The 26,241-nt window shown below is 45.7% G+C and overlaps 1 protein-coding gene and 1 pseudogene across 1 annotated transcript; both read left to right on the top strand.

Annotated features, from left to right (window-relative positions):
* The first annotated feature begins 856 nt into the window (after nt 1-856).
* On the top strand, nt 857-18,568 carry cmtm6 (CKLF-like MARVEL transmembrane domain containing 6). Its single transcript, XM_014410939.4, has 5 exons — nt 857-977; nt 2,697-2,817; nt 11,112-11,288; nt 14,909-15,007; nt 16,172-18,568. The coding sequence occupies exons 2-5, from the start codon at nt 2,704-2,706 to the stop codon at nt 16,331-16,333; spliced, it is 552 nt and encodes a 183-aa protein (XP_014266425.3). The 5' UTR covers nt 857-977; nt 2,697-2,703; the 3' UTR covers nt 16,334-18,568.
* An 861-nt stretch (nt 18,569-19,429) lies between these two features.
* Nucleotides 19,430-25,766, top strand: LOC112435524 (uncharacterized; annotated as a pseudogene).
* Nucleotides 25,767-26,241: the final 475 nt, after the last annotated feature.

Raw genomic sequence — 26,241 nt, 5'->3', positions numbered from 1 at the left:
TTTGTCCTTCATAACTGGTACCTTTAAAATACACAGCACTGAGTCTGGTAATATGGCATGAATCATAAACCCAGTGAAGCAGAGCGCTAGAAGAGGAGCTAGCCTTAAACTAGCATGTTTTAAATGTTCTGCAGTGATGTGATCCAAACCAGAGGATTTATTATCAGACAACCTATGAATGGCTTCATATACTTCATGTGTCCTTACACTTATTGTGTCATTGCTCATGTCAGAATTGTCCTCATATGGTTCACTTTTTATACAGTTAAACGACGCGCTGTAATGCTGTCTCCATAACGCTGCAATGTTATCTGCCCCAGAAACACCTTCAACAGTTGATGGCAGAGATGGTTTACAGTTATTAAAAGCAAGTTTATTGAACCTATTAGTATTATTATTATTATTATTGTGCTGAATGCTGTTTTGGTCACTTTGTGTTTTGGTAACATGTTTCTTGTTCGAGTCCATTGTTTTTCTTCCTTGTCGCAGACACTGTCTTAGTCTTTTTTTCTTATTTTTGCCTCTTCATGTCTTAATATTGTCTTGTTATCACCTTATTTATTTATACTTGACATCTTATTTTGTTTCAATTTTTCCTCTTTTTTAACTTTATTTCCTTTTTCTGAATTTTTGTCACTCTCTGGTTTTGATCACTTTGTGTTTCATTTTGTTACTTTTCTCTGATTTTACTTTATTTCCTTTTATTGTCACCTTTTTTAAAGATTCATTTCATTTTTGTTTCTTTTCACGTATTGTGTCACCTTTTCACGCCTTTCTGTCTTATTTTGGTTGTTTGAAACTCTTTCCTTGTTACTAGTGTTGAGCACCTTTATTTTGAAAATCTTCCCGGTGTGTTAGGCTCGGCAGGGCAGAATGCGGAAGTCTGAGTAATATTAGAGAGGAAGACGGCTTCGAGTTGAGTCTGAACTTTACAGCTGGAAACTTTATCTTCGTCCTCAGCGGCAGAAAACTGAACGGTGAGTTTCTGAACATTCGCGTTTTTATCCACTTCAAACTTTATCCTCACTTCCTGTTTTAGTGGTTACGTTACGCAGATTTCAGGCCACCATCAAAAGTCAATACGAAGCCCACTGCGCGTCCGTTTCACTGGAAGTGCGACGTACGCCAGACTTCTTTCAGAATTAGGTCAATTTTATTTTCCAGGGTCGTTTCTGGAGAAAAGCGCTGAATTAAAATCATCGCAGAATCTTCAGATATTTAGTGACCGAGCCGCTCTTCATTTCGGCAGCAGCCTCTTCGTCTTTATCGTGTATTTGATCGCGGGCCGTGTAGGCTTAAAAAGTTGGTTTATCACCGAATAATCTGCAGAGTAGGGGCGTGCCGTGTGTTCCGTTTGTCGGGACACTCTGACTGGACCTGTAGCTGTCTGTAATCACAAACTCGCTCATTATCAGCATTTCTCATTGCAGTTCAGTGTTGTGGTTCAAACATGGCCGACTAATGGCTTCATAAACTGCTCTTATCACACCTGAGCTGTGCTCACCTGCCCCGATCACTTTCGCTTTCACTACTGTGAAAATGAGAAATTGATCTGAAATGTCCTCGCAGCTCCACGGAGAAGCTCCACGGAGAAGCTCCGCGGAGGCTGAAGTGCAGAAATACATTCAGCGACCTTTCAGCGCTTTTCACTTCATTTGTACTGCGTGACGTCATGTCGACCTTGTTGCTGTTTATGAAGACAAACGAGCCTGACGCCATATTTAGATCTGAGCTTTTTTCTTTCACTGTTTGTTTTTAAGGTGGACTTCGTGTTCCGGCTGCTCTGAAACAGGGATTTCCCATCGTTGGACATGAATACATCACATCTGTCCTTAAATCCAAATCACTGCTTTAGTTTTCTGCTCAGCAGCTTTAACTTCACGTTCATTCAGCGTTTTAAAAGCCTGTAATCCCACTTGCTGTGTAGGTGCAGCTGGGTATTATTATCACTATTATTTGTTGTTGGTGGGATTTTAAAGGTGGTCACGTGGTTCCTGTGGAAGTGGGCAAGCATTTGAGATATTATAAAATGACTTCGTCTCCCGTTGAATGTGACGTAAACCAGGATTCAGTGACGTGAGCTTTGACCCCTGACCCCCTGGGACTGTGTGTTGATGTGGTTTCCGGTTCTCCTCCTTTGTGAACTTTGAGGCTGCTGCAGAGATGAAGTCTGATGGTGGGAGGAGCTTTAATAACGCTGCTGTCCTGAGAGCTGGCAGATCCGAGGCCTGCAAATCCGAAGCGAGGTTAACGGGTTAGCGAGCTTAAAGCCACGGTTTTCAGTCCTCTTTTCACCATCACCATGGTAACTGATGCTGAGCAGGCCTGACTTGAAGTGTGTTTAAAAGTGCCACGTCTGGATTCTTTAGCAGTTTTTGTGCTGAAGGAATTTCTCTATGAAACCTGCTGAGCTGGAACTTACCGACTCCGCTGAATGAAGCAGGTTGGGGCAGCAGCATATGTTGCCATGGTGATGTATCTTTGCGGTTATCCTTTCAGGTTTACCTGACGGTCCAGGTAAGCCTGAAGTTTCCTCTAAGCCGCAGGTCCCGCCTCGTGCTGCCGGCCTCTGGTGTGAGATTCGAGTGACATTTATGGCTCTGAAATATTAGCACTGCAGCTTTTTGTCCCTTTTAGAGCAGAAACCATGAGTGTGTGGTGTTCGTGATCTGACGCGTCTCTGTTCTCTCTCTCAGCTCCATCATGGCTGAACCAGTTTATACTCCCACCACGACCCCAAACCCCGGAAACAGCTTCTGCCTGATCCCTTCGGCCCACCTGGACAGAAACCGCTTTATCCTAAAAGTCGTTGAAGTGGTGAGTTCAAAGATGCTCAGACTCATGTGACTCTTCATTAGCCAATGAGATGCTTTCGTTTAGCATTCATTCACACCTGCAAACACACAAACTGTGTGAAACCTTCAGGGTTTCCTCATCGTCTCAGCTCATTGGCTGAAACTTAAACGTGAGCTGCTCTGTGAGCTGACACTGCCATCATCAGTGTCCTCTGTGTGCTGCACGTCTGCAGACCTTCAATTAAAACAGTTCAAGTAAAATATTCAGTTAAAAAAAAATCACGACCTTCCTCAGATTTAAAGTTAAATAATTAAAAGTTGTTTTTATTTGAAATCAATGATATTTAGTTGGAATAAGAATTATCGAGATTGGGATTATTTAAACATTAATGTTGGTAAATGATTAAATCGTCCTTCAGAGTAAGTTTCAGATATTTGTATCGCTCTCAGGCTCTGGCCCGACCTGCACGCGCTCTTTAAACTTCCTTTAACAGCGAGGATCGCGCCCCTGCAGGAAGACGCCGGGCCCTTCCTGTGCAGAGGTGCTCAGTTTCCTGTCCAGTGTGGCAAACAGTAGCTCAGTCTGAAAGCTGTGACAGAAGAGCAGGTTTCTGATGCTTCAGAGAGGAAAGATTCATTATTTAGGTGCTGAAACTGTGTTTGACATGTTGCTGAAACTTTGCCTCAGATGTCTTAAAAGACTCTTTGTCTCTGCTCCCTCACCTCTGACTCTCTGCTGTGGGTCTGATGTTTCTGTAACCGTCCACTGTGCAGGAAAACAATGCAGCGGCTGCTGCGCTGTGACTTCCATGAATTATGCACATGTGCAGTGATCCTCAGTCAGAGTCAAACACTCAGGTTCTCCTGCAGCTCAGTGTTGGTGAAACAGAGTTCAGCTCTTTACATGTCAGAGCTACAGAAGGAGTAGCAGTGAAGAAACGCACATGCAAACACACGGGGCCCGAGGCGTGCCTGAGGCGTGCCCGCGGGGCCTCGGCTCTGCAGATCATAACAGTACAGCTCAGAGAAAAGTGACCACTGACCATCTGCAGGCTGGACCGTATAAAACAACCTGAAGCGACGAGTGATGTCTTGGTGGCCAAGCCCAGCTGTGTAGCTGACAGGATCTGTTCTAGTTTCAGCTCATTTCAGGGTCGTTACTGTGGAAACCCCCCAAAAACCGAAAGCAACCGGCTGCAGAGTCGATCCTCTGCGAGTCTCTGCAGGCTTACGACCATCAGCTGACTGACAGGAAACACTGAGTGTGAGAAATGGTGACAGGAATCCAGAACAGTCTGCACTCATCATCGGTCTGTAACGATGATGATGATGACTTGTTTGCTGCTTTTAAAAAAGACTTGTAACTCTGAGCATTTGTACAGCTGAGCTGGATCCATGCAGGTGAGGTGATGCTGTAATGTCCTGGCAGGCAAACATGCTAAAATAGGCGAGGAGTGATGAAGGTAACCAACAATAATATCATCGCTGTGGACAAATCCTCCTGGACCGAGACCAAAACAACTCTGCGCACCTTTCAGGATTAAACCAGGTGCACTTGTGCTTTCACCTCAGTTTGTTTAGGATGTGCAGCACGCTCCTCACACGGCCTCCCTTCAGGCTGCTCAGCACAGGAAATGCCTCCGCAGTTTGTGGCGCGTTGACAGTCCACTGCCAGTAATCAGACAGGAAGCTGCTCCACTCTCCTGCAGATCTGTTTAAAACGGGGTTTGCAGCTGGAACCAGATGTTTAACGGAGGCCTGAACAGAGCTGATGTGTCTTAGTTTGACCTCACGAAGCGCTGACCTGCTCGTGTTTAATAACTCCAAAGGAAGGATCTGTCATCAGCGTAGTCTTGTTTCACGAGAGATCCCCTCGCTCTTATTGTGAAAGTTCAGTTGCTGCTAACTAACTCGCCCAAGCACATCCTGTCCCGTGTTTCCCCCTCTGATCCAGTTCATGTTGTGGTGGTTTTTGACATCTCTTCAGTCACACGTATTCCAGCAGCCGGAGGTGGACGGCAGCACCCCCACCGTCCTGGGAGACGAGCAGACTAACAGACAACAACAAGAGTTGCTGATTATTTGCTCGTCTATTTGGTACGAAGTACTTCAGAAACCAAACATTTGCAGAGCAGAGTTACGCGTGCGCCTGTGTACATGTATGAAATTATGTACACAGCGGTGATATTACCACAACAACACTGTGGGACATGAAGCTGGATCTGCAAACCCCGGTGGTGCCGCCTCTTTAACAGTTGGGCTGTGCGCTCTTTACAGACGAAGAGTCGTCTGAGCTAGAGCAGGGCGATGCGACCGAAATATTTATCACGAGGTACATTTGGAAATTTGCAATAACGATATAACTGACGATATAATTGATGCGAGACAAAATACTTTACAACTCCACAACTTTATTAGTGCAAAAAACATCAAAGTATTTCCACTGAAACAAGCAGCTGTTTTTTATCTGCATTAAAGTTATATAAACATTTAACAGTGCAAATGCAAACTCCTCGCTGACAGTTTAACCAAAAGGCATTTCCAGTGGAAACTGGCCGACATATCCTCAGTGTAACCATGTATAATATCCACAAACCTTAAAAAGAGGTGATACACACACAATACGGTAACATTATGTCGAAGCGCAGTACGTATCACTCCGCGAGGCTCCGCCTACGACAGCCGTAACGCTCCGACAATCCATCAAGCGGTGCGGCTTCGTAGCTCAGCAAAGTCGTACTGAAACATCTGACAGATTTTCGAGCGCCGTGCACATAAAATCGTTTCGAGGTCAGTAAACACAACCAGAGTTCATACATAAGGCACACGGGATTATAAGGGGCTCTGTCGACTTTCAGACAAATCAAAGGATTGATTGTAAGTGCGCCGTATTTTCCAAACAACGCAGTAATAACGACGGCCCGCTAGCATGCGCTACCAAAAATAGTGCTTTGTTGTGTATCTGACGGACGAAAGCTAAACCAGTTCCACACCAGTGAAGCTGCAGCATTTTTACAAACCAGTTCAGGTTCATTGTTTCATTCAACGATCCGCTTTCGCTCTTCTGGTTCTGCGTCGCCGCCATGTGCGCATGTAAACAAAGGCACTGCACATGCGCGTTTTACCCATATTCTATCGCCATGTTTCATTTTCTTATTGTTGCCCAACATTACACCAGTGTTATCGTGAACGGTATGATATGGCCCAGCACTAGTCTCAGCCGACAGCAACACAAAACCTGCTGCTGAAGTCAGGCGCTCTTAGATAAACCGTGTTACCGCCACGCACCGAACGACTGCGCGGAAACACTCCCGGCGTGAAACGTGCTGACATCTGTGAGTGTCACACCACGGTTCCAAAAACAAGAAGCGAAATCTGCGTCAGCTGCTTTTAAGCTGACTTTTTAAAAGTGTCGCTGCGTCAGTGAATCAAGCAGATATTCAAACACAGCAAAACAAATGCACACTCATGTTTCTGTCCATTTTCTCCCATCAGCAGGGGGCGGAGACTATTCCATCTGGCGTCGTACTCACACAGGTGGTAAACACATTCATGTGTATGTCCTGACCTGTGTGCACCGGAGTGAGGACGCTTTTATTGCTCTCAGAGCTGCATGGCAACCACTGGTTGCTAGGGAGAAATGTATATCTGTTGCTTTTGTGCAGCGATATGGCAAAAGTTACCGACAGTTTCACTGAGAGCAGTTAGCGAATGTTTGGAGACACGTCTGCGATCTGTTCAGGACCACTCACTCTGGTGCAGCGCTCTCTCTGCATCTGACCTCTGACCTCCAGCAGCCAGTCGAGGAACGTGCCGTGGTGTCTGCAGGCCGCTGCATGTACCATCATTGCAGGTGCAATGATGACCAAACCAGTCTGTGACTTCCTGGTTACAGGAGACGGGGATGAAGTCGCTTTGGTGCTTTTAATGTGGAGGTTCTGTCTTAGCTGAAGTGTGACTCCACACTCACATCCAGTCTGTGGCTCCGGGCTCGGCGGCTTCTACATCACAAACTTTAGACACAGAATTTAACAGCAAAACAGGAAGTGGAGGTTCGTTTGTTGGGGACTGTTTTCAGGACAGATGAATGCGCATTAGCAGCCGGACGGTGAGGAGCGGGATGGGTTGGTTAGCCGTGCTCCGTGGTGCGAGGGAACCAGTCGCTGTGTTTGTGTGTGACCTCTCTGTGACTGGATCTTCCTCATCCAGCAGCTCTTCAGGAAGCTGCAGAACGGGAAGTGAAAGTATTGCGGAGCGGTCAGTTTGGCTGTCGTTAGCAGATCTCAGAGCTGCTGTTGCAACAGCTCAGTGAGGTGTTCGGTGGGAGGACGACGCCTGCATCCGGCCCCGGGAGTCTGGAGGGAGCTGGCGCGGGTGGGTGCTGGGCAGAAAGAGGATGTGCGGTCAGATCTTTGTGAAACCTTCCTGCAAAATAAACTGAAAGCCACAGACTGAAGGAGGCCCAGGTTAATGTTTTTCCACGTGGGCTCCACCAGAGCAGCTTTGCATGAGTCACAGCTCAAAATAATCCATGTTTATGTCCATACTCAGCCTCTGTCCATCTAAACTTCTGATTGGCTGCCCCTCATAACTGCAGGTTTGAAAACCAGTATGTAGCATTGCGTTACACTTAACCCCAGTCACCACATGCATGTGCCGTCTGCCTCCAGCCTGTTCATCCACAGAGGTGTAGTTACAACAGCTGAGTGTTTGGGTGGATGTAGACCACTGCAGGCGGAGGACTGCAGTGGCAGAGGACTGTGGACTCAGCTGTGAGAGATTGGAACAGTCTCTGACATGAATCCGTTTTGGGCATAAATCCTATAAGTCGTTTAGATCCTCGTCATGTTGCTGCTTATTGTCTTTGTTTTAATCATGTTAGAAAAATATAAAAATCTCTGAAAGTTGAGAATCGCTAACAAACACACACATGCACCTCCTGGTCGTCTGAAGGTTAAAGCAGCGCGTTTGCTGTTGTCCAGCTCCAATCCCTGCCTCTCCAGGTGCTTTCACAATAAAAGCTGTCCACTGTCTCAGTGCTAAATAAGTTTATTGTGAAGCAGACAGGAAGTCCCGGTGAGTTTTTAACAGCAGCTTCGCTGTAGACTCGTGCGGGATTCCCACTGTGACTTCCTGTGGTGAGTTTAACCCCAGTCAGCTGATTCGCGCCGGGTCACGTCTCACCTGTCCGTGCTGAACAGGAAGTCTCTCGGGGTGATCTCAGGGTGTGCACGCTGGCCTGTGTAGGTTTCTAAAACCCAGCGTTTAATGAGTGACGCGTTTGTAACGTTCAGTGTTTTCATTACTGCAACGCCATCAGACGTCTGCTTTTACAGCAAGATGAAAGGACAAGAAGAGCTGCTGTTTTTCACACGAGCGACCGCAGAGGCGCAGCCGGGTGTCGATGCAGTTACTGCAGCTGTTTAAAGCGTTGATGAAAGAGGAGCATAAAGAACAAAACACGTCTGAGACACTGAGAGGAGCTGGGCTCTTTGTAGTGAAGCTTAGTGGAGCGTAAAGCTCTGATTGAAACGAGCAAAGACACTGAACGCTGCTTCACCTTTGAACCCGTTAAAGCGTAACAGGAGGGACCATCAAGGTGACCTGAGCAGTTTGTCATATTTCAGGATCTTTGTGGGACAAAAGGACTCTGTGTGCATCACATTCAGTGATGCACACAGGCCTCGAATCAGAGCAAACTTCGACTTTCTGTTCCAGGTGACCTCAATTTCATGCGAGTTTCCAACCCTAAGACCTCAGATTTGTTTTTGAGGTTGTACATCGACGGTGAGACGAAGCTGTCAGCGTGGAGTTCCACATTACCGCCCCAGGGCGAGAGCGTTTTCGCCCGCCCTGTTCTGCAGAGTCGCCTCTTTGTGTTCCCTAAAGTAAACCAGCTTGGACACGTGGAGGAGATCCAGCGCCGGTGACGGACACACGGTCTTCTACAGACATAAACACAGCAGAGGTGCACGAGAAGGTTTTTGATTTCCACGCTGCTCCCACTCGCTGCCTTTCTGATTTGACTTGGAGATTAATGTTAACAGCACGGTGGCGGCAGCCTGACTGATGACAGCGATGCTGGAATTCAATCTTTGCATATTTATGTTCGTATAGTTCCACGTAGTGAGGGAAGTGAGAGCAGATCACTCAGCACCTGCAGGATGTTGGTGACGGGCACAAACACAGTGGCAGTATTTACAGAAACACTCAAAAGTCACTCAGATTCTCTCACGTTTCACGTTTTCTGCTCCTAGAACCAAGAAATATGCGTCCCTAAAAGTGTTCTGGTGGTACAGAACATGTAATCAGATTACTGAAGGAGAATGAGTCATGTCTGTGTTGCTGACTGAAGGATAAAAGTATCGGCGCCGCTCTCGCTGACGTCAGGCGGTCTGCTGCTAGCTCTGTGGTTCTGGGTTCGTCTGTCTGAAGAAAAGCACAAAGCCTTTTTACAAGCTGAGGCTCACTTTAACATGGAATATTCCTCCAGTTAAACTCGCCGCTGTAACGGAGACAGAGGCTGGCGTTCGGTTTAACCACGAGGACAAACACGCGACAGCGAGAGGAAAGTATCCCTGCACACGTGCACAGACGTTGGTTTGTTCCTCCTGGTTCCTGATGATCCCGACTTTGGATCCTGGTGCTTATCTGTCGGCGTGACGATCTCCTGGGTCTGGACGAGCGTCGACTCTACTCTCAGCTCTGTCTTTATGCTCATTTTGCAGCTTTACTCGTGATTTTATTCTTTTACGAACTACCTCATGACCACGGGTGAGCGTTGGAACGTAGACGTGCTCTGTCATCTCATGTCCCACCTTCCAACCACCGTGAGCTCAGAGGGAGGGCTCTGCAGAGAGCCGCGGCCTTAGGCCTGAAGCTGCCGTCTCGTCCCAGCTGCTCCGCACTCGCCTACGAACCCGGAGGTCGTGGTGTGAAGAAGCCGACGGGACGGCGTCACCTGCAGAAAGGAGGTGTGCAGCTCTGACACGCCCCTCGAACGTTTCAGACGGAGGAAATCTGGCAGGCTTGGACTTTCTCGAGAGTGCATTCGACACATCGTGTACTTACATCTGGACCAATCAGAGCACACTAGTGTCATTTCTTAAGGTTTCTGTCCTGATAAGTGGTCAGAGAGTTGGTGTGGTCCTGACTTGCTCCTTCAGCGGTTACAGGAAGCTCCTCCTGCACTGCGCTGCTCTCTGAGTCATTTAAAGGTCTGTTTACATTCACAACACGAGTATTTCTTTATAAAAACAAAGTCGAGTGTTTGGGGCCTGGAAGAGCTCAACCACAAACTCCTCCATGTTTGTAGTCCAAACATCACCCCCTCCCCAGGCTCGCACTGCCTGCTCTTTCAGGTCCCCAAACTCGGGGGGTCTGAGGGGTGAAGCGCTCCTATCGACTCCTGCTGGGTGACGGTCTCGTGGTCTCGCCGCTGTGGTGGTTCAGATGTGCTCAGGGCGTCCCTGCGATGGCTGCGATCCCTGCGATGGCTGCTGGTGTGGAGCAATCGCTGTTGTTGCCGCCCACACAGAGCTGAGCGGTCGGAGCGGTTCGACCACAACTTCTAATGAAATGCAGCAGAGCCGGCGCCTTTGTGTTGTCACGCCGGCCTGAAACTGCCAGCAGCCGCTCAGACTGGAAAGAGACGTCACATTTCAACAAATAAGCTGCCGTCGTCTCAGACAAGAGGACGAATACACGGGGCAGCAGCTGACAGAGGCTGGAGGTCTGTTTCATACAGGAGGAGGAAGTGGTGACTATCAGGTCAGTTTCTCCCCGTGTGTCGTAGTTGCAGCGTTCGATGCCGGGAGCAGACGTGCAGAATAAAACAAATCAAACACGCGGAGCGTTTTTGGTGCCTGGTGAATAAGTGAGCTGCTGAAGAAGCTTTCAGCGGGAAAAGTGAAACAAAATAACATTTTATGCAATTATTTCTTCATAATCATCGAAATGTCTGACAAAATATGAGAATAATCATTATTGTTATCATGTCAAACTGCAGCCCACTGTGGTCCTGAGTGGGCCGGTCCACTGAAACTGCACGTTTTATTGTAAGACTCAGGTTTAACTTGGTGAACCTGCAGGTCCATCTCTGCATAGCGCCGTCCTGAGTAAGTGGGCGGCCGTGGTTTCACAGGCCGTGACAGATTCACAGTAGTGTTCACAGGTCTGGCTCTGCTTTAGGAGAACATGTCGCTCTAACACGCCGACCGTTTGATGTATGAAGCCAACAGGAGTGGTCCCAGGAGCCACCCTGACTTGTGTTTCTATTCTGTGCTCACCTGTGCTGACTTCCTGTTTCTCCCTCAGGTGCTGTCCTTCATTGCCTTCATCCTGGAGGAGACTGTGGACAGCTGCTTCACCTGCTCTCCTCTCTACTTCTTTGAGTTCGTCAGCTGCACGGCCTTCCTCTTCACCCTGCTGCTGCTCGTCCTCCTTTCTACTAAGCTGCATGAAAAAATTCACATCGGGGCCTGGCCCACTGTGGTAAGAACCTGGAGATCGTGTTTCAGTCGCTCTTCTCCGCTTGCGTGAGAAAGATTCAGAAGCTCAGTGACCTGAACAGAGTTCATGTCTGGCTTTATTTAGAGTCACTTCCTCTTTCAGAGCACAGTCTTTGTTCAAGCTCACTCCAAACTACAATAACGACCTGACCGGCAGTCGTTAGAGGAGCAGGTCGCTACATGCATGTTCAAAGTAACCCGAGTCGGCCCAGCACTCGTTCATGAGCTGTCCAGAGAGTGCTGAGCTGGCATTAACCCGGCAACACATGATGCTCGTGGTCCGTGTTATTCATAATCCAGTCCTTTGACTTCAGTTTACACATTTAATTTTGCATCGTTTTGAATTTCTGGACAGATGAGGAACTTTTTACTATTTTAACCTTGACTATAAAAACTGTCTTTGCATTGGTTCGCTGAGCTGCAGCATCAGAGCACGGACAGCGCAGCATGCTTTCGGTCTGCGATGTCAGAGTAACTCTGAGGGAGTCGGGTACTCGTGTGAGTACTCGAGTAAAATCAGTCTGAGGAGGATGCGTGGCGGTGGCGTTTGTCCCGGCTCTCCTCCTGCGAGCTTCGCTGTCGTCTCGCACCAAAATGAAAACAGACGGTTTATTTTAGTCTCTCCCTGATGACACTTCCAGCTCGCAGTCTTTCATCTTACAGCGTGGGTGCAGTGAAACTCGAAAACAAGAAGCGGACTGTTTTCTTTTTGCAAATTCAGACTCAGCAGGGTGGAAATGTTTGCATGTGGAGCTGCGAGTTCGACAGCTGTTCTCAAAGCTAATGAGGGTTCCAGCTTCAATCGAGCCCTCGCCCTCTGCCTCTCTGATTGGCTGAGCACAAACCAGGCCGCCCCCACCTTATTTGTTTTTCATAGAGATGAGATTTAAAGTTGGCCAGTCAAACGAAACCTCCCTGTTAAATCATTCACGTGGAAATGAGCCACCTAAATAAAGATGCTCATAAATAACTTCAGATTAAAGTAATTAAAGCGTTCCTTCATTTTCACGTCCACATGGAAAAAAACCTGCTCTGAACTTTGAACCAGGAAAGCGTGGGATTGGATGCGAAGAGGGGGAGGGGTCAGAGCATCAAGAGTTTGATCCAGTAAAGTTGGCGTGAGTTCACGGCTGGTATCTGCAGCCGTTTAAAGGCCGACCTTTGAGAAATGGCGGCGCAGCTTCATTGTTTTGGTGTCAGCCTTAACTCTGCCAGAGACGCTGCTTCCTCTGCTTTTCAGAGGAAAAGTGAGTGTGGACAGGAAGCCGGAAGCTGAAGGCCGAACCTTTCCGCTGCACTGATTTTCAGCGGCGCTGTCTTTCCACCGGAGGCCTCAGCTCCACCGTGGTGTGTGGAAACAGGAAGAGGACACCGACCGCAGCGCGGTGCTCACTAACACCAGTGTCTGCTCAGACGGCTGACGAGCCACAGAGTTCTTCCTCATCGTAGCCATTAAAGAGAAACCTCAACATGACGAATCTGCCCGCAAAGAAACACCAGACAGGAACAGCAGCAGCTGAACTTTCACAATAAGAGCACGCTGTCACAGGGAAGCGTGGTGAGAGGCATTTGAAGCCCACGCTTCCACAGTCAGGTTTCAGAGGTGACCCGTTCCCATCTGTTTTATTCCTGCTGCTTAGGAGGGGCAGCCAATCAGGAAGAACTGTAATGGCGGTCCGAGTGTGTCTGTTTGCTCTGTGTGGTCTTTGTAGTTTAAATGAAGCTGAACAAAAGAACAGAGGAGCTGAAAAAAACGTCGATATGAGAGAAGCGCAGAGGCTGAAGCATTTTAGCCACCGCCTCGCCATCAGCGGCGGCTTCCTGTTTAGCACTCGGGCCTAAAGGCTGATGGCGTCGCCCTGCTGTCAGGCAGCGTGGACGCCAACGACTGTGACAACGTGAGAACGAGGTAATGTAAGATTGTCACGGTCGCTCCACAGACGCATCTACTGTGTGTTTGACGAGTTTGGATCTCAGTGATCGGGAACGTTTGTGAACATCACCTTTCACTTCGGTGCCACAGCGAGTGCCCGCCAGCTGTGGTGCGTTTAAATACGAGTACGAGCGGTCGAGCCTCGTTAGCCTCAGAATGATGGACTTATTCGTTCCCGCTAAACGATGAATTAAAACGAGATACGGCCCCAAACTCAAAGCGTGCACTGCACCGTGTCTGCAGACACGCCTCACACCCGCAACAAGTCACACAAAGTCTGAAGTCAGAACTTGGTTTTAACGCAGCTACGACTTTAAAGACGTCCCAGAGTACACACACACACACACACACACACACACACTGTGGCTGAAAACCAGTAAAAGCAGCTGTCATATAACTGTGTGATGCTGCCACCTACAGTCTGCAGACTGAACTGCACTTGTAGCCTCCAGTCAGATTCCGGAGTGTTAGAACTTATCTTTGTGCCACTACTCTGAGCGCACGTAAACAGAGTTTTCAGGTGCAAGTGTTGTATTTTGAGGAGAAATTTATTTTGAGTGAACAAACTTCATTGCTGCGTGCAAAAAATGTATTTCAGTGTTTGCTATTATCTCCACACACACACACACACACACACACACAACAGCAGCTCCTCTCGCTCAGTTTTTGCACTTATGCAAATATGTGACGTCTTGATGAATCGAGCAGGTATTTGAAGTTTACACAGAAACATTCTCGCATGAAAATATCTTAAAAGTTTATTTTGTGACCCAGAAAGAGTAATATTTCAAACTCTGCCACTCTGTGTTCCTCCGCCACTGCCTCCTTTGAGTTTTGGATGAAATGCATTCTGGGATATTGCATTTTGTCATTTCGAGCTGATTGGAGACCAGAACAGCCAATCAGCTATTTTTGCATCCAAGTCTGTGATTGGCTGGTTTTGTGGCACAAATACAACGGTGTAGAGAAAGAGTTGAGCGCGCACGGGCATAAACATTGAGAGCGCGAGCAAGTGCAAAAAATGAGCGAGAGGGTGTGTGTGTGTGTGTGTGTGTGTGTGTGTGTGTGTGTGTGTGTGTGTGTGTGTGTGTGTGTGTGTGTGTGTGTGTGTGTGTGTGTGTGTGTGTGTGTGTGTGTGTGTGTGTGTGTGGATAACGGCAAACACTGAAATACATTTTTTGCACGCAGCAATGAAGTTTGTTCACTCAAATTCAGCTTTTCGTCACTCAAAATAAATTTCTCTTCAAAATGCAACACTTGCACCTGCAAACTTTGTTTCATGCGCTCAGAATAGTGGCACAAAGATAACATCATAGAACTGATGGATCAAAGCAGCAAAACATTTTAACACACCGAGACTTGTTGGATTGTAGCTCTGAATATGAACTTGGACTTAAACCAACGTGTGGATGTTCAGCAGGATTGTCTCCATGAAAATCTGTCACATGTGAAGTATTACAAACAGAGCTTTATTATTAAGTATAGTGAGGCCGTGAACGGTGAGTCGAGGGTTCAGCATGCTGAAAAAAATCCAGACTCAAGGCTCAAAATGAAGCGTGTGGCTGTTTTACGTCACGCTGCAGCGCCTCCAGTTTGAGAGTTTGAGGGCGGCAACTCGGAGACTGTCGGAGGCGCTTGTCTCACCTTCTTCTTCTTCTTCTCTTTTACAGGACATGATTTACACCGGGGTCATCGCTGTGCTGCTCTTCATCTCCTCCTGCGTCTTCGCCGCAGACCGCGGCTCTTTGGTTCAGGCAACCGTTGCTGTGGTGAGAAAACGTCCTCGGACTCGCACTACCCTCCTTTCCTACCTCCTGAATCTTCCTTTTCCTTTTCTTCTATATCTCCTCCTTTCCTTTCCTTCCTGGCTGACAGTGTGTGTTATAGGGCTGCCACAAACGATTATTTTGATAGTCGACTAGTCACCGATTATTTTTGCGATTAGTCGACTAATCAGATCATCATCCATTGGACGTAAAAAGTACAGCTTATTGCACCGGCAGCATCTGCTCTTATATAACTATCACTAGCTTACAGCTTGAAGTGTTTAAGGTCTGTGCTAACTAAAAATAAAGACAAGATGATAGTTTATTACATTTTAATGAAATCTGCAGATTGTTTCAGTGAAGTTTAATAAACTCCTTGCTATCTAAACTATAACAGGACACCGGAGTAAATTCTCGAGCATCTCACACTTCTGATGATCAGTTGTCTGCTTGACGTTTATTCAGCTGTGTAAAAACTATAACTTTAATCTCAGCCAAACCGATTTACTCAGGAACAAATAAAATACTGAAAAAAGCCAAACAATAACATTGTTAAGTTATCTAAGTGACTCATATATCATGTTTAACCTGAGTAGCGAAAGACGGCGGTGGGTTTGAAAACGATTTGCCAGGAGTCCGGTGTTCTCACGGCTCTAGTGACCTAGCCCCCGGCTCGCTATCAAGCTAGTGGGTAACAGACGTCTCCGAAAACGTCGGAGCGCTTTTGAAAATATGTGGTGTCTTGATAAACTGAGCAGATATTTGAGGTTTACACAGCTACATTCTCCATGAAAATATGTTAAACGTTTATTTTGTGACCCAGAAAGAATAATAAGAGTAATATTAAAACTAACTAGCTGCCGCCATTGTTGGAAACTGAGCTGAGCTGCGCTATGAATTCTGGGACACAGCTGCTTCTTCTTCGTCGGAGTTTAACGGCAGCTGGCATCCTTGTACATGCAGTGCTGCCATCTTCTGTTTCAGTCCGTTATTACACTCTTAAATCCTGCTACTTATTCCTGCGTCTCTTGTGATCTTACAAAGCTTCAAACGACGCGTCGACTATTAAATCAGTCGTCGACGATTTTGATAGTCGACCAATCGTGGCAGCCCTAGTGTGTTATCAGGTCACCTACAGCAGCGCTCTTCTTCTTCTCTGTCGTCCAGGTCTTTGGGTTCTTGGCGACTGTGGCGTTTTCCATCGACTTCGGCCTGATGGTGAAGAGCAAGGGGCTTCCCTTCCTAAACAAAGACAAGAAGCAGGAGCACACTAACGGCATCCAGACGCCGGCAGAGGAGGAAAGACTCAAAACCAACGAGACAGTTTAAGTGTCTTTCTGCTCATACGCGTGAGGTCGCTCATTACTTTTCCCAATATTCCTCTAACATGATAGTGAAGGGGTGGAGCTTCCAATGCTGACCTCACGTCCATGTTTTTTTTCTTTTTAAATCCAGTTTGTAGTTCTTTTCCCAGCGCTGAGGGCGCTCTGTTCAGAAATCATCACCCTGTCGCTGTGCAGAGCGCCGAAAACGAGAGACACTAAAACCATCAAACCACTAAATCTTCTGCTGTAGTTTAGATTGTAGGATTTATTTTTACGCAGTTTGTGATAAACGCTTTGCTTTATCGTCCTGTTGTCATAGAAATAATCAGATGGACGAGAAGGAAAATCACAGAAGTGTTTTCGAAGGCGTCGGCACCTCCGATTGGTCCGAGTCTCTCCAGCAGAATCCTGATATTAAAATATATTCTCCTTACTTTTAATTTGAATGAAATGTTGCACACTTTTACCTCCTCAGACCAAGGAAAATATTCCTGATTGTTGAAGTACCGTCTGTGTCCCTGAACGCCTCACGATGCTCAGGTCGAGACTGAGAGCGTGCTAAAGTTGATTATTCATCAGCCTTACTTGTGTTGAAATGACTCGGAGTGTCCAGCAGGGGGAGACGTCTGCTCGTCAACCATCCAGGGGCTGTTTCATAAACGCTCATTTAGTTGATGCAGACGAGTTAAAGTTCATTTCATGTTTTTTATCTGGACACTGTGGAAATGCGGTCCTTTGCCAAACGTGCCTTAGTCCTCCTTAAATTCTCATAGCCTGTACCTAAAAGATGGACCTAGCTGTTGTGACATCACCTGTTGGTTGGTGATGAACGCTTTTTTTTTTGGAACGCTTTCACATGAAACGAGCGACAGACTTTGTTTTCCTACCAGAGTGGTCGCCCCCTGCTGGACATTACAGAGCATTAGCTTTCAGGTCTTTTAATGTTTTGTGTCACTCTTGACATTTTAAAAGTGAAATTGTGCCTTTTTTTTAAACATACTTTTTTACTTCCTGTCTGTGTTTGATATCTTTGATGCCGTGTGGACAAATATGAATATCGGGGGTAATTTAGCAAAATCAGCTCAGAGCTTTTAATGATCTCTTTTAATGCTTTTATTAACTGTTATCACTAATTATGGCCTTGATGTTGGGCTCAAGCTCATCAGCTGAAATCATAGTGACTCTTGGTGATTCTAATCGCTGACGTGTGAATGTGTTAAAATGTAACAATGAAAGGGTGAATATCAAAGTGTTTGTTTGAGGTTTTCTTCCGTCTTTGCTCTCTGCTGTTGGCGGCTGAAGCTGACGTAGCTGCAGGTGTGTGAGGGCGCCGTGGAGGGGAAGCCTCCGCAGCATCGTTAAAAAGAGTAACATTAGAGAACTTGAAAAGGATACTGCGTGCCTACAAATGATCTAAAATTGAAATGTAAGAGGAATGGAGCTCTTTGAGTGAGCAGGGATTCTCCTTTTCTTCCTGTTCCTGCAAGTTTTTCCTCCCGTCTGTCACTCGCTGATGGGTTTTCTCTCCAGTACTGTCGGGCACCTCTGTCGTTGTAAATGTGTCCGTGGTTCAGTAATCCGTCCCCCCACACACACACACCCACACACACCCACTCAAACTTCACTAAAGTCACATCAAACTCTAAATTTTATGCCCAGAAAATGAAGCGGACTGCAGTTTAAAGGCAAACGCCATCTGTTTTTGTTTTTGTTTTTTTTACTACAAATGTAATATTTTTAAATGTTTAATTATAAAAAGTGTTTTTTTTTCTTTATTTCTGAGGTCTCATATTTTTTCTTTTTTTTTGTTTTTTAAATTGTGTCCATTTCTCCAAAGTCTCAGGACATAAAGTCTCATTAACCATGAAAATGAAATCAGTGAGAAGTTTGAAATTCAGAAACATTTGAGAGCACATGAAGCAGCAGACTAATAAAGGACGGGTTTTTATACAAACTTTTCTACGTTTGTAAAAATGAAAAACACTCTGTGATGACGAGGACATTTGTTAGTAATCACAGTACACTGGACACTTCCGTGTGTGTCGAACAATCCAGAAATCTGAAATCATTTCTATTTGGGACCAAGTAAAGTTGATCTTCGAGACAGAGCCCGTTTGTTTTGTATATAAGTTTCTCTGATGTTTGTCAGCCTGTGTGTGAACGTACGGTTAGGATTTCACTGTCTGTAATAAATTGCTGCAGTTTCTTTCTGTCAGGTGATAAAGAGATTTTCAATAAATACACGTGTTCGGTTTCTGTTTTCACCCACAAACATGAAAAACTTTGGACTGAAGGTGAGTTCTAGAAAAATCTGACCTCATGTTGAAACAGAAATGGTGTCAAAGCACCCACAGCTTCAGGAGCGTCTCTGAGGAACTCTTCATTAAAATACATCAAACTTATGTCCTAATAAATATATTCCTCGCAATGAGGGAGGAGCTTCAGAGAGGGCGTGGCCATCTGTGAGCCTGTGACCTCCAGTTGGTGGAAGGCTGAAGCACAGAGCAGTGTGACGGTTTCACCTATGACGAACTTTTTATCACCACTGGAGAGGATTATTCTCAGTCTTCATTAGTTTTACTGAACGCTTGATAATATTAACGATTTGTGTCAGAATCAGGAGACTTTGTTTCCATTATACATCAAAGTGCAACATGCATAGTAAAACTACATTAATGAAAGAAAAAAGTACTGTGGCTGTGTGATCATGTGTGTATATGCAGATGACAATGAAATCAATAAAGGCTGACATCATCAGTAAGTAGAGAAATTTACATTACACATGCTTCCCTTAGGCAGTATCATCAGAAGACATAACGTCTTGATGCATCTCAATCATCCAGGTAAGTAAATCTCCAGAAGTTGATTCTGTTCATCTGGACGTAGCGTTTTGTGGGAGAAACGTTTCGTCATCATCAGGTGACGTCTTCAGTCTCAGCTGACTGCAGGTCTCAATCTTATAAACAGTTCATTTGCATAATGACTGAAACAGCCCACTGAAGGAACAATGGGCTGGGAGGTCAGGTCCTTAATCATAATTATGCAAATTCTCATGACCATTGATCAACAACCACTGATCAAAGACCATTGACCAACGGCCATGAGTACCATTCGCAGAGGCTGGAAGATCAAGGTGCACCCGGTGGAGGTGGGGTGCAGGGGCTTTGTTGCCAGTACAACAGCAAAGCTGCTTAGAGAGACTGGGATCAGAGGACAGGCGCAACGGCAGGCTATAAGAGAGCTAGCTAACACTGCTGAGAGGACCAGTCACTGGCTATGGTTAAAAAGGGCTGACATCACTCTGCCAGCTAACCACGAGAGAAAAGAAATTCTCCGCTCTTCTTCCCTTATCTGGGAGGCAGTGGGGAGGAAGAGCGTACAGCCGGATCCGGCGGGGAGGTGTGGGAAGCCAGATCGGGCGCCCCCCTTCCAGCTCTCCTCTCTGCTCTCTCCTATCTTGTCCCTTTTGTCTTACTTCTCTCGATCACCTTTTCTATCCCTTTGAAGAAGTGAGGCTCAATAAATGCTAAACAGGTGAGTATTATTTGTAATAATAATAGATAGAAAATAAACTGTAGGAAACTAAACAGAAGAAAGAAGGAGAGAATAAGTTAACATAAACCACTGACACTCCAGGGCCTGACCAACCCTGGCAGGGCCTCCTCGGATGAGGGTGTCTAGTGATAATGGCCGAAACACCCGATGAATCCAAGGTCCACTGCTGATGATGTGTCCCAAATTTAAAATGATAATCTAGATCAGATCTCTAATCCCTAAACCTAACCAAGGAAGGAAAATGGCAGATTAGCCTGGGTAAAAGACCGGCAGTTGAGGCACACAACGATGCGTGCTGCTGGCAAAGTTTCTGGGCTTTCCTCCTCATAACAGCCGTCCCTCAAGAGTCTCTCCATCTAAACAAGCATTATCAGAGACTGTAACACCTAGTCCTCACTGAATCTCTGTCTCTCTTCCACAGCATGTCTTTATCCTGTCTTCCTTCTCTCACCCCAACCAATCACAGCAGATGGCCCCGCCCCTCCCTGACCATGGTTCTGCCGGAGGTTTCTTCCTGTTAAAAGGGAGTTTTTCCTTCCCACTGTTGCTAAAGCAGTGGGGATCGTATGCAATGTTGCCTGTAATTTTTCATGTGTCTGCGCAAACACACAAACACCCTGAGCGGTGCCTTGGACCACTGTGAGTAACATCAGACGTGTGCAGTTTAATTCTTCTGTTAAAGTATTTCTGTTAGAATACACTGGAACTTACGAATACCCCGTTTCATGAAAAATTCAAGTTATGAAGGCGCTGAACGGCGATATTTCTGCCCGTGTTACGGCAAAATGCCCACGTAACGAAATCTGCTGGCTCTGATTGGCTGAGCCTCCAATGCCCACAATGTCTTCTGAATCATGTGACAACCCCTTGGCTTCCGTACTTGCGTTTCGCTGTTCCACTTGAACGATTTATTGTTGTTCTAGTTAGCAATTAGCCTACAGCCTATCGTTCAGCATCGCCTCACTCAGAACGCGCGATGGGTGCTTCGACCCTCGGGAACAAATCGGGGTTCCGCTGTAGCTCTAATTAAGTGCATTAGCCCACTTACAGTGAAAAGTGCAAACATCTTGTCCATGACCTGTGCAGTATATTAACACCAAATTGGAAGTGAAAATTACTTAAACCCCAATTTTGAAAACAATATTTTTTCATGCTCTGACTTGTATAACGAGTCTGTGTGAAGCTCCTGCTGTGGTCTGGGAGACAGTCCTGGAACTCTTTGTCTGCAAAATACACTATTTAATTACCAATGTTGGGCAAGTTATTTTGAAAAAGTAATTAATTATAGTTACTAGTTAATTCTTCAAAAAAGAGTTTTGCAAACAACAAAGTTGCAGCTGTTTACCTAAAAATGCAGCCGAGGCAGTTTTTATAACCATTTCAAACTATTTACAGAACAATCAGGTGTTCTGCATCAAATATGAGTCACGCAAATTATTTGTGTCCACTACAAAGGAGAAAATCACAGCCTGATCCCTGCAGGCCTGACAGCAGCAGGTGTAGCACTGCTCCTGCTTCCACCTGCGTTTACACTTTAATCTGTCTTTGGTGGCTTTTTGGCAGAACTGCGACATTCAGCAGCCGCCTCATTGTTCTGACACACAAACTAAAACTATCCACAAAACAACACATTAACTACACACTCCAAACACGCTAAACGTCACAAATCTCTCACATCTAAAAACTCGCTCTCACCACCGTCACTCCTCAAATGAATTGTTACGTATTGATTTCAATTTGAATGAAGGTTGGATTGTTTGTGCGCGGAGACTGCATCAGCAGGTTTTGCATGCGCGCAGCTCAGAGGAAACATTTGTGTTTTCTCTGTTGTCTTTGTTAATGCAGGGTCTTCACCTTACAATATGAGCGCCTCGAGGCAACATTTGTTGTGATTTTGCGCTATGTAAATAAAGCTGAATTGAATCGCGTGACGTTGACGTAGAAAAGAAAGAAATATGTGCAACAAAAAAAACCTGTTGCATAAATCAAACATGGCAAAAGCCGGAGTGACGAAATTAGAAGAACGATTGCAGCCTGTTGGCAACCAACTGACAGCAATCACATCCTGACTCCCACATGTCACAACCCGGTGTTTCAGCTAACAGGGCGAGCTGAGGATCCAGCAGACATTCCCAGGAAAGCATCATCAGTGTTCACAGTCTGATGATGGAAAGAGTCGAGGATGGTCCACGTATCACATGTAGGTTAAAAATAAGAGCACATCACACATGATAACAAACATGCACTTTTCAAGCTTTGTCCAATGAAAGATCAGAAAGCAGGTCAAACATCCAGGGTACCACAGATCCTTTCACAGACTGTTATACTGTGATGCTGATGTTCAGCGTGGTTTTTCACCAGAGCTCAACAGAAGCATTAAATCTGATGTTTACAGTGAAAAACAGCAGATTGGAGAGGGGGAGGTGAGAGGCACATCAGCAGCATTTTTCCATTGTTTGGTCATTTTGATGAAATGTTGCGACAAATAGGAAATTTCAATGTTTTCTATTAAGAGGTAAAAAAAAAAAAGAGGTTCAGAGCTGATCGCAAAGAAATCAAACCCAGTGTGTCAGTCAGTGTCTTCATCAGCACTGCTGACCACACGTTTAAAGAAGTCGTCATTCAGTGGGCTCATTAAAACGTAAGGATGGCAGTTTGGGACAAAAACAGTCTGTGGGCTCCTGTTCCTGCTGGCAGGTAAGACGTGTTTAACATTTTTATGTGTCTTATTGTAGCTGCTTGTGTTTTCACGTCAAACCTTTCTTCCTGGCAGCCCGACTTCTTTACGTTTCGGAAACTTTGTTTTAGAGCTTCACACACAGCAGTCTGTATTTTCTGTCTGTGAACTGAGTCACTGTGTTCGGATCTCAGCTCTGTGTTTGCTCTTCTTTAGGTGCTGTGGGTCAAACTGTGATCTATCCTCTCAGGTCTACCTGTGCTGTCAGAGGATCCACTGCCACCCTCCGCTGCACCTTCACACCTCTGAAGTCTTTCAAAGTGAATCAAACAGAAGTTCCACCAAAGATCGTCAGAGTCCTCTGGTGTCAGAACCACCGGTACTGCTACACTAACACTCCGTCTGTGTGTGACAGTGACTCAGCAAACATCGATCCTCGTTATCAATATCTGGGAGACAAGAAGACAAACTTTACAGATCAGAGATGTTCAGCAGGGAGACAACGCAAGCTTTCGCTTCAGGATGGAAGCTGATCATCGTGAAGGACGTTTTACTAACCAGACAGGAGTGACTGTCAGAGTTGATGGTGAGAGAAAAATGTCCTGGTTCTGACACAAATATTAATCTTTAATATTAACGACTGTTTATTAAAACTAATGAACACTTTGATTTTAGATTCGTCTAAAATGAGAATAATCAAAAAGTTGAGCAGAGGTGAAACCGTCACACTGCTCTGCACTTTCCACCAACTGGAGGTCACGTGGTTCAAAGATGGCCACGCCCTCTCAGACACTGGCCCCTCCCTCCTTCTCATCCTGACTGCAGAGGACTCTGGGAGCTACACCTGTGCTCTGAAGACCAACATGGAGACTGTCTCTGAGCCGCACAGCCTGCAGGTGGAGGCAGAGGCAGGTTGGCGTGATCAGTTTCTCTCAGATTTTCTTCTCCGTCAAACAGCTGCATGATGTTAAAAGTTTAGGTGGTTAAAATTGAGTCTAACACAAGTGCAGCCTGTTATTGATCCGTTTGCAATCAGGGAGTCTTAAATCAAGCCCACAAAGTTCTGTCAGTGTGTTTGGAGGCACCGTTTCAGCTTCCTTTTGCTTCTTGCTTTAGTTTCAGCTGTGAGAAAACACCCAGTCTGTTTTTATTCAAACACATGGATATATTCTTATTTCTGTGACAGCTTTGATGTTGGTTAAAATGATTCAGTGTTTCTTTGCATTGCTGCGACTCATTAACAGTGTTGGGACTAACGCGTTATTAAGTAACGTTACAGTAACTACGTTATTATTGTGGTAACGAGCACGGTAACTAGTTATTATGCCAAAATCAGGAACGCGTTACTCGTTACTGGGATTTAGATAGGCTCGTTACTCGTTACTTCGTGTGGTGGCATCGCGGAGCTTCCACAGATTCAGTAACATTAGCAAGTGGTGGAGGCCAGCAGGTGGAGGAGGGAAAGGGGAGGCAGGAGGAGAGACCCGAGGCGGCCGCCGGTCCGAGTGTCAGGTGAACTGAACTTCAGGTAAGAAGTTACGACCTGCAGTCTCTCTGGGTCAGATATGAACCAAGTTTAGGTGGAGTTTATTTTCGTTATGCTGACTTTTTCGTACTGCGTAGTAGCTAGCATGACGGAGTTTCTATACAGCTGGGTGGTGCTATGTTACTGATGTTGAACTTTATTTTGTTCATAAGGTTAATTATTAGAGTGGGAAGTGGGAAACATCCCGTAAAAAACGGAATCGTCTCGTATTCAGAGAAATTATTATATTATGTAATATTACGCGCTACAATGAAAAAGACACAAAGCTGGAGTTATTCTGTCTTTGCTGCACAGCTGCCTCTTCTTCTTTCATCCTCTCCCCTCCCTCTCCTTTTGCTCTTTCAGTCATGAAACTGATCGATCTGATGTTGGCTGGAGCCACAGCTGTAAAGCTGCTGGTCATGATGTCGGTTGGATGTGTGGTGAGAGGGAAACATGAAGATGAAACCAGCAGATGTCCTTACTGAATCATCAGAGCTGTGATGGAGAAACAGGTTTACATTTTAGGTGACATGAATGAGTTGAAGTTATGAACTGTTTCTGTGTGTCCTTCGTGGCACACCATATCCCAGAATTCATAGCGCGGCCCAGCCAAATTTCAGTTTCCAACAATAGCGGCTGCTACTAAGTTTTAAAATTACTCTTATTAATCTTTCTGGGTCACAAAATAAACTTTTAGCATATTTCCAGGCGAGAAAGTAGCTTTGTAAACTTCAAATATCTGCTCGGTTTATCAAGACATCGCATATTTGCAAAAGTGCGCCGACGTTTTCGGAGACGTCTGTTACCCACCAGCTCAATAGCTAGCCGGGGGGTTCAATGGTCACTCCAGCCGGCGAGAGCAGCGGACTCCCGGCTTCATCGTTTTCAGACCCCCGCTCTGTCGCTACTCAGGTTAAACATGATATTGAAGTCACTCGGAGAATTTAAAAATGTAATTGTTTTCCTTTTTTCTGTGTTTTATTTGTTCCGGAGTAAATCGTTTGGCTGAGATCAAAGTTATTAGATTATTAGATTAAATAAAACTTTATTAATCCATCGGGTTGGTTCCTCCGGGATTTTCACACAGCTGAATAAACGTCAAACAGAAAACTGATTAAACAGAAGTGTGAGACAGTCGAGAGTTTACTCCAGTGTCCTGTTATATTTTAGACAGCAAGGAGCAGACGGCCGAGTTTATTAAACTCCACCCACACAGCGCTGACGCTAATCTGAAGGCTAGACCGTCCCATTTCACGGCCTCGCACTTCCAGCCTTCTCGGTCTTCGAAGGACCCGGCCCACGTAGACCGCGAAGGCCGGGTCCTCCGAAGGATGCGGCCGATGTTTTGGGACACAGCTTCTGTGTCTGAGCACATGTGACGGTGCAGAGCCGGGGAAGGCGGGGCTTGTTCCTTCCTAACCAGTAGGGGTGTTAAATAAACTCTTTGGGGTTTTATTTCATATTTATATTATTTATCTGTTATTATTGATTTACTTTAGCTCAACTCAGTGATTAACAGAATAATGATGAATCACAATTAACAATAACAATGTTGTATTGCATTACTGAGTCGTGTAAACTCACTGGGTTACAACATCATTGTGTTCTCTAGTTCTTTGCAGGAACGTGAAACCAGGCTTCTACATGTCATTCAGCAAGTGGGAGAATATGGGTTGAACCTTTCTCCCCAAAAGTGCTCCTTTTCCCAAAGTTCATTGCGATACTTGAGACACATTGTTTCTAGCAAAGTTGTAGAGACTGATCCCGAGAAGCTCAGAGCTCTCAGAACCTGGCCATGACCCCAGACACTCAGTGAGCTCAAGTCTTTTCTAGGCTTTGTAGGGTACTATCGACGGTTTGTGAAGGACTGACCAAAACCTGTCAAACCCCTGAATGATTTCACCAAAGGCTAACCACCACAGAGGAAGGGCAGAAAGGTAACACCTGGCCCTAGTGGGTATTGAACCCTAAAGTGCTGCTTTCCAACTGTTTTTGAAGTAATCATAGATTTAATTGGAAAGTAAATCTTAAATGAAATTAAATCTCTGCTCCAGCACAGCTGGATTTCATTTCATTGATTTGCACATCATTGCTGTTCATGTTGTTTACATTTTCACAATAACTGCTGAATCCAACTGTTACATTTGCAGTT

The sequence above is a fragment of the Maylandia zebra genome, linkage group LG11 (assembly GCF_041146795.1).
Source record: "Maylandia zebra isolate NMK-2024a linkage group LG11, Mzebra_GT3a, whole genome shotgun sequence".
Classification (NCBI taxonomy): Eukaryota; Metazoa; Chordata; class Actinopteri; order Cichliformes; family Cichlidae; genus Maylandia; species Maylandia zebra.
Note: the sequence above shows the minus strand (reverse complement) of the source record. Positions and strands in the feature narration are given on the sequence as shown.

Excerpts from the sequence above, each read along its gene's own strand:
- cmtm6 (XM_014410939.4), top strand. The coding sequence starts at position 2,704 with ATGGCTGAACCAGTTTATACTCCCACCACGACCCCAAACCCCGGAAAC. Across the intron at positions 11,289-14,908 it reads TCGGGGCCTGGCCCACTGTG|GACATGATTTACACCGGGGT; the intron begins GTAAGAACCTGG and ends TCTCTTTTACAG. Across the intron at positions 15,008-16,171 it reads TTCAGGCAACCGTTGCTGTG|GTCTTTGGGTTCTTGGCGAC; the intron begins GTGAGAAAACGT and ends TCTGTCGTCCAG.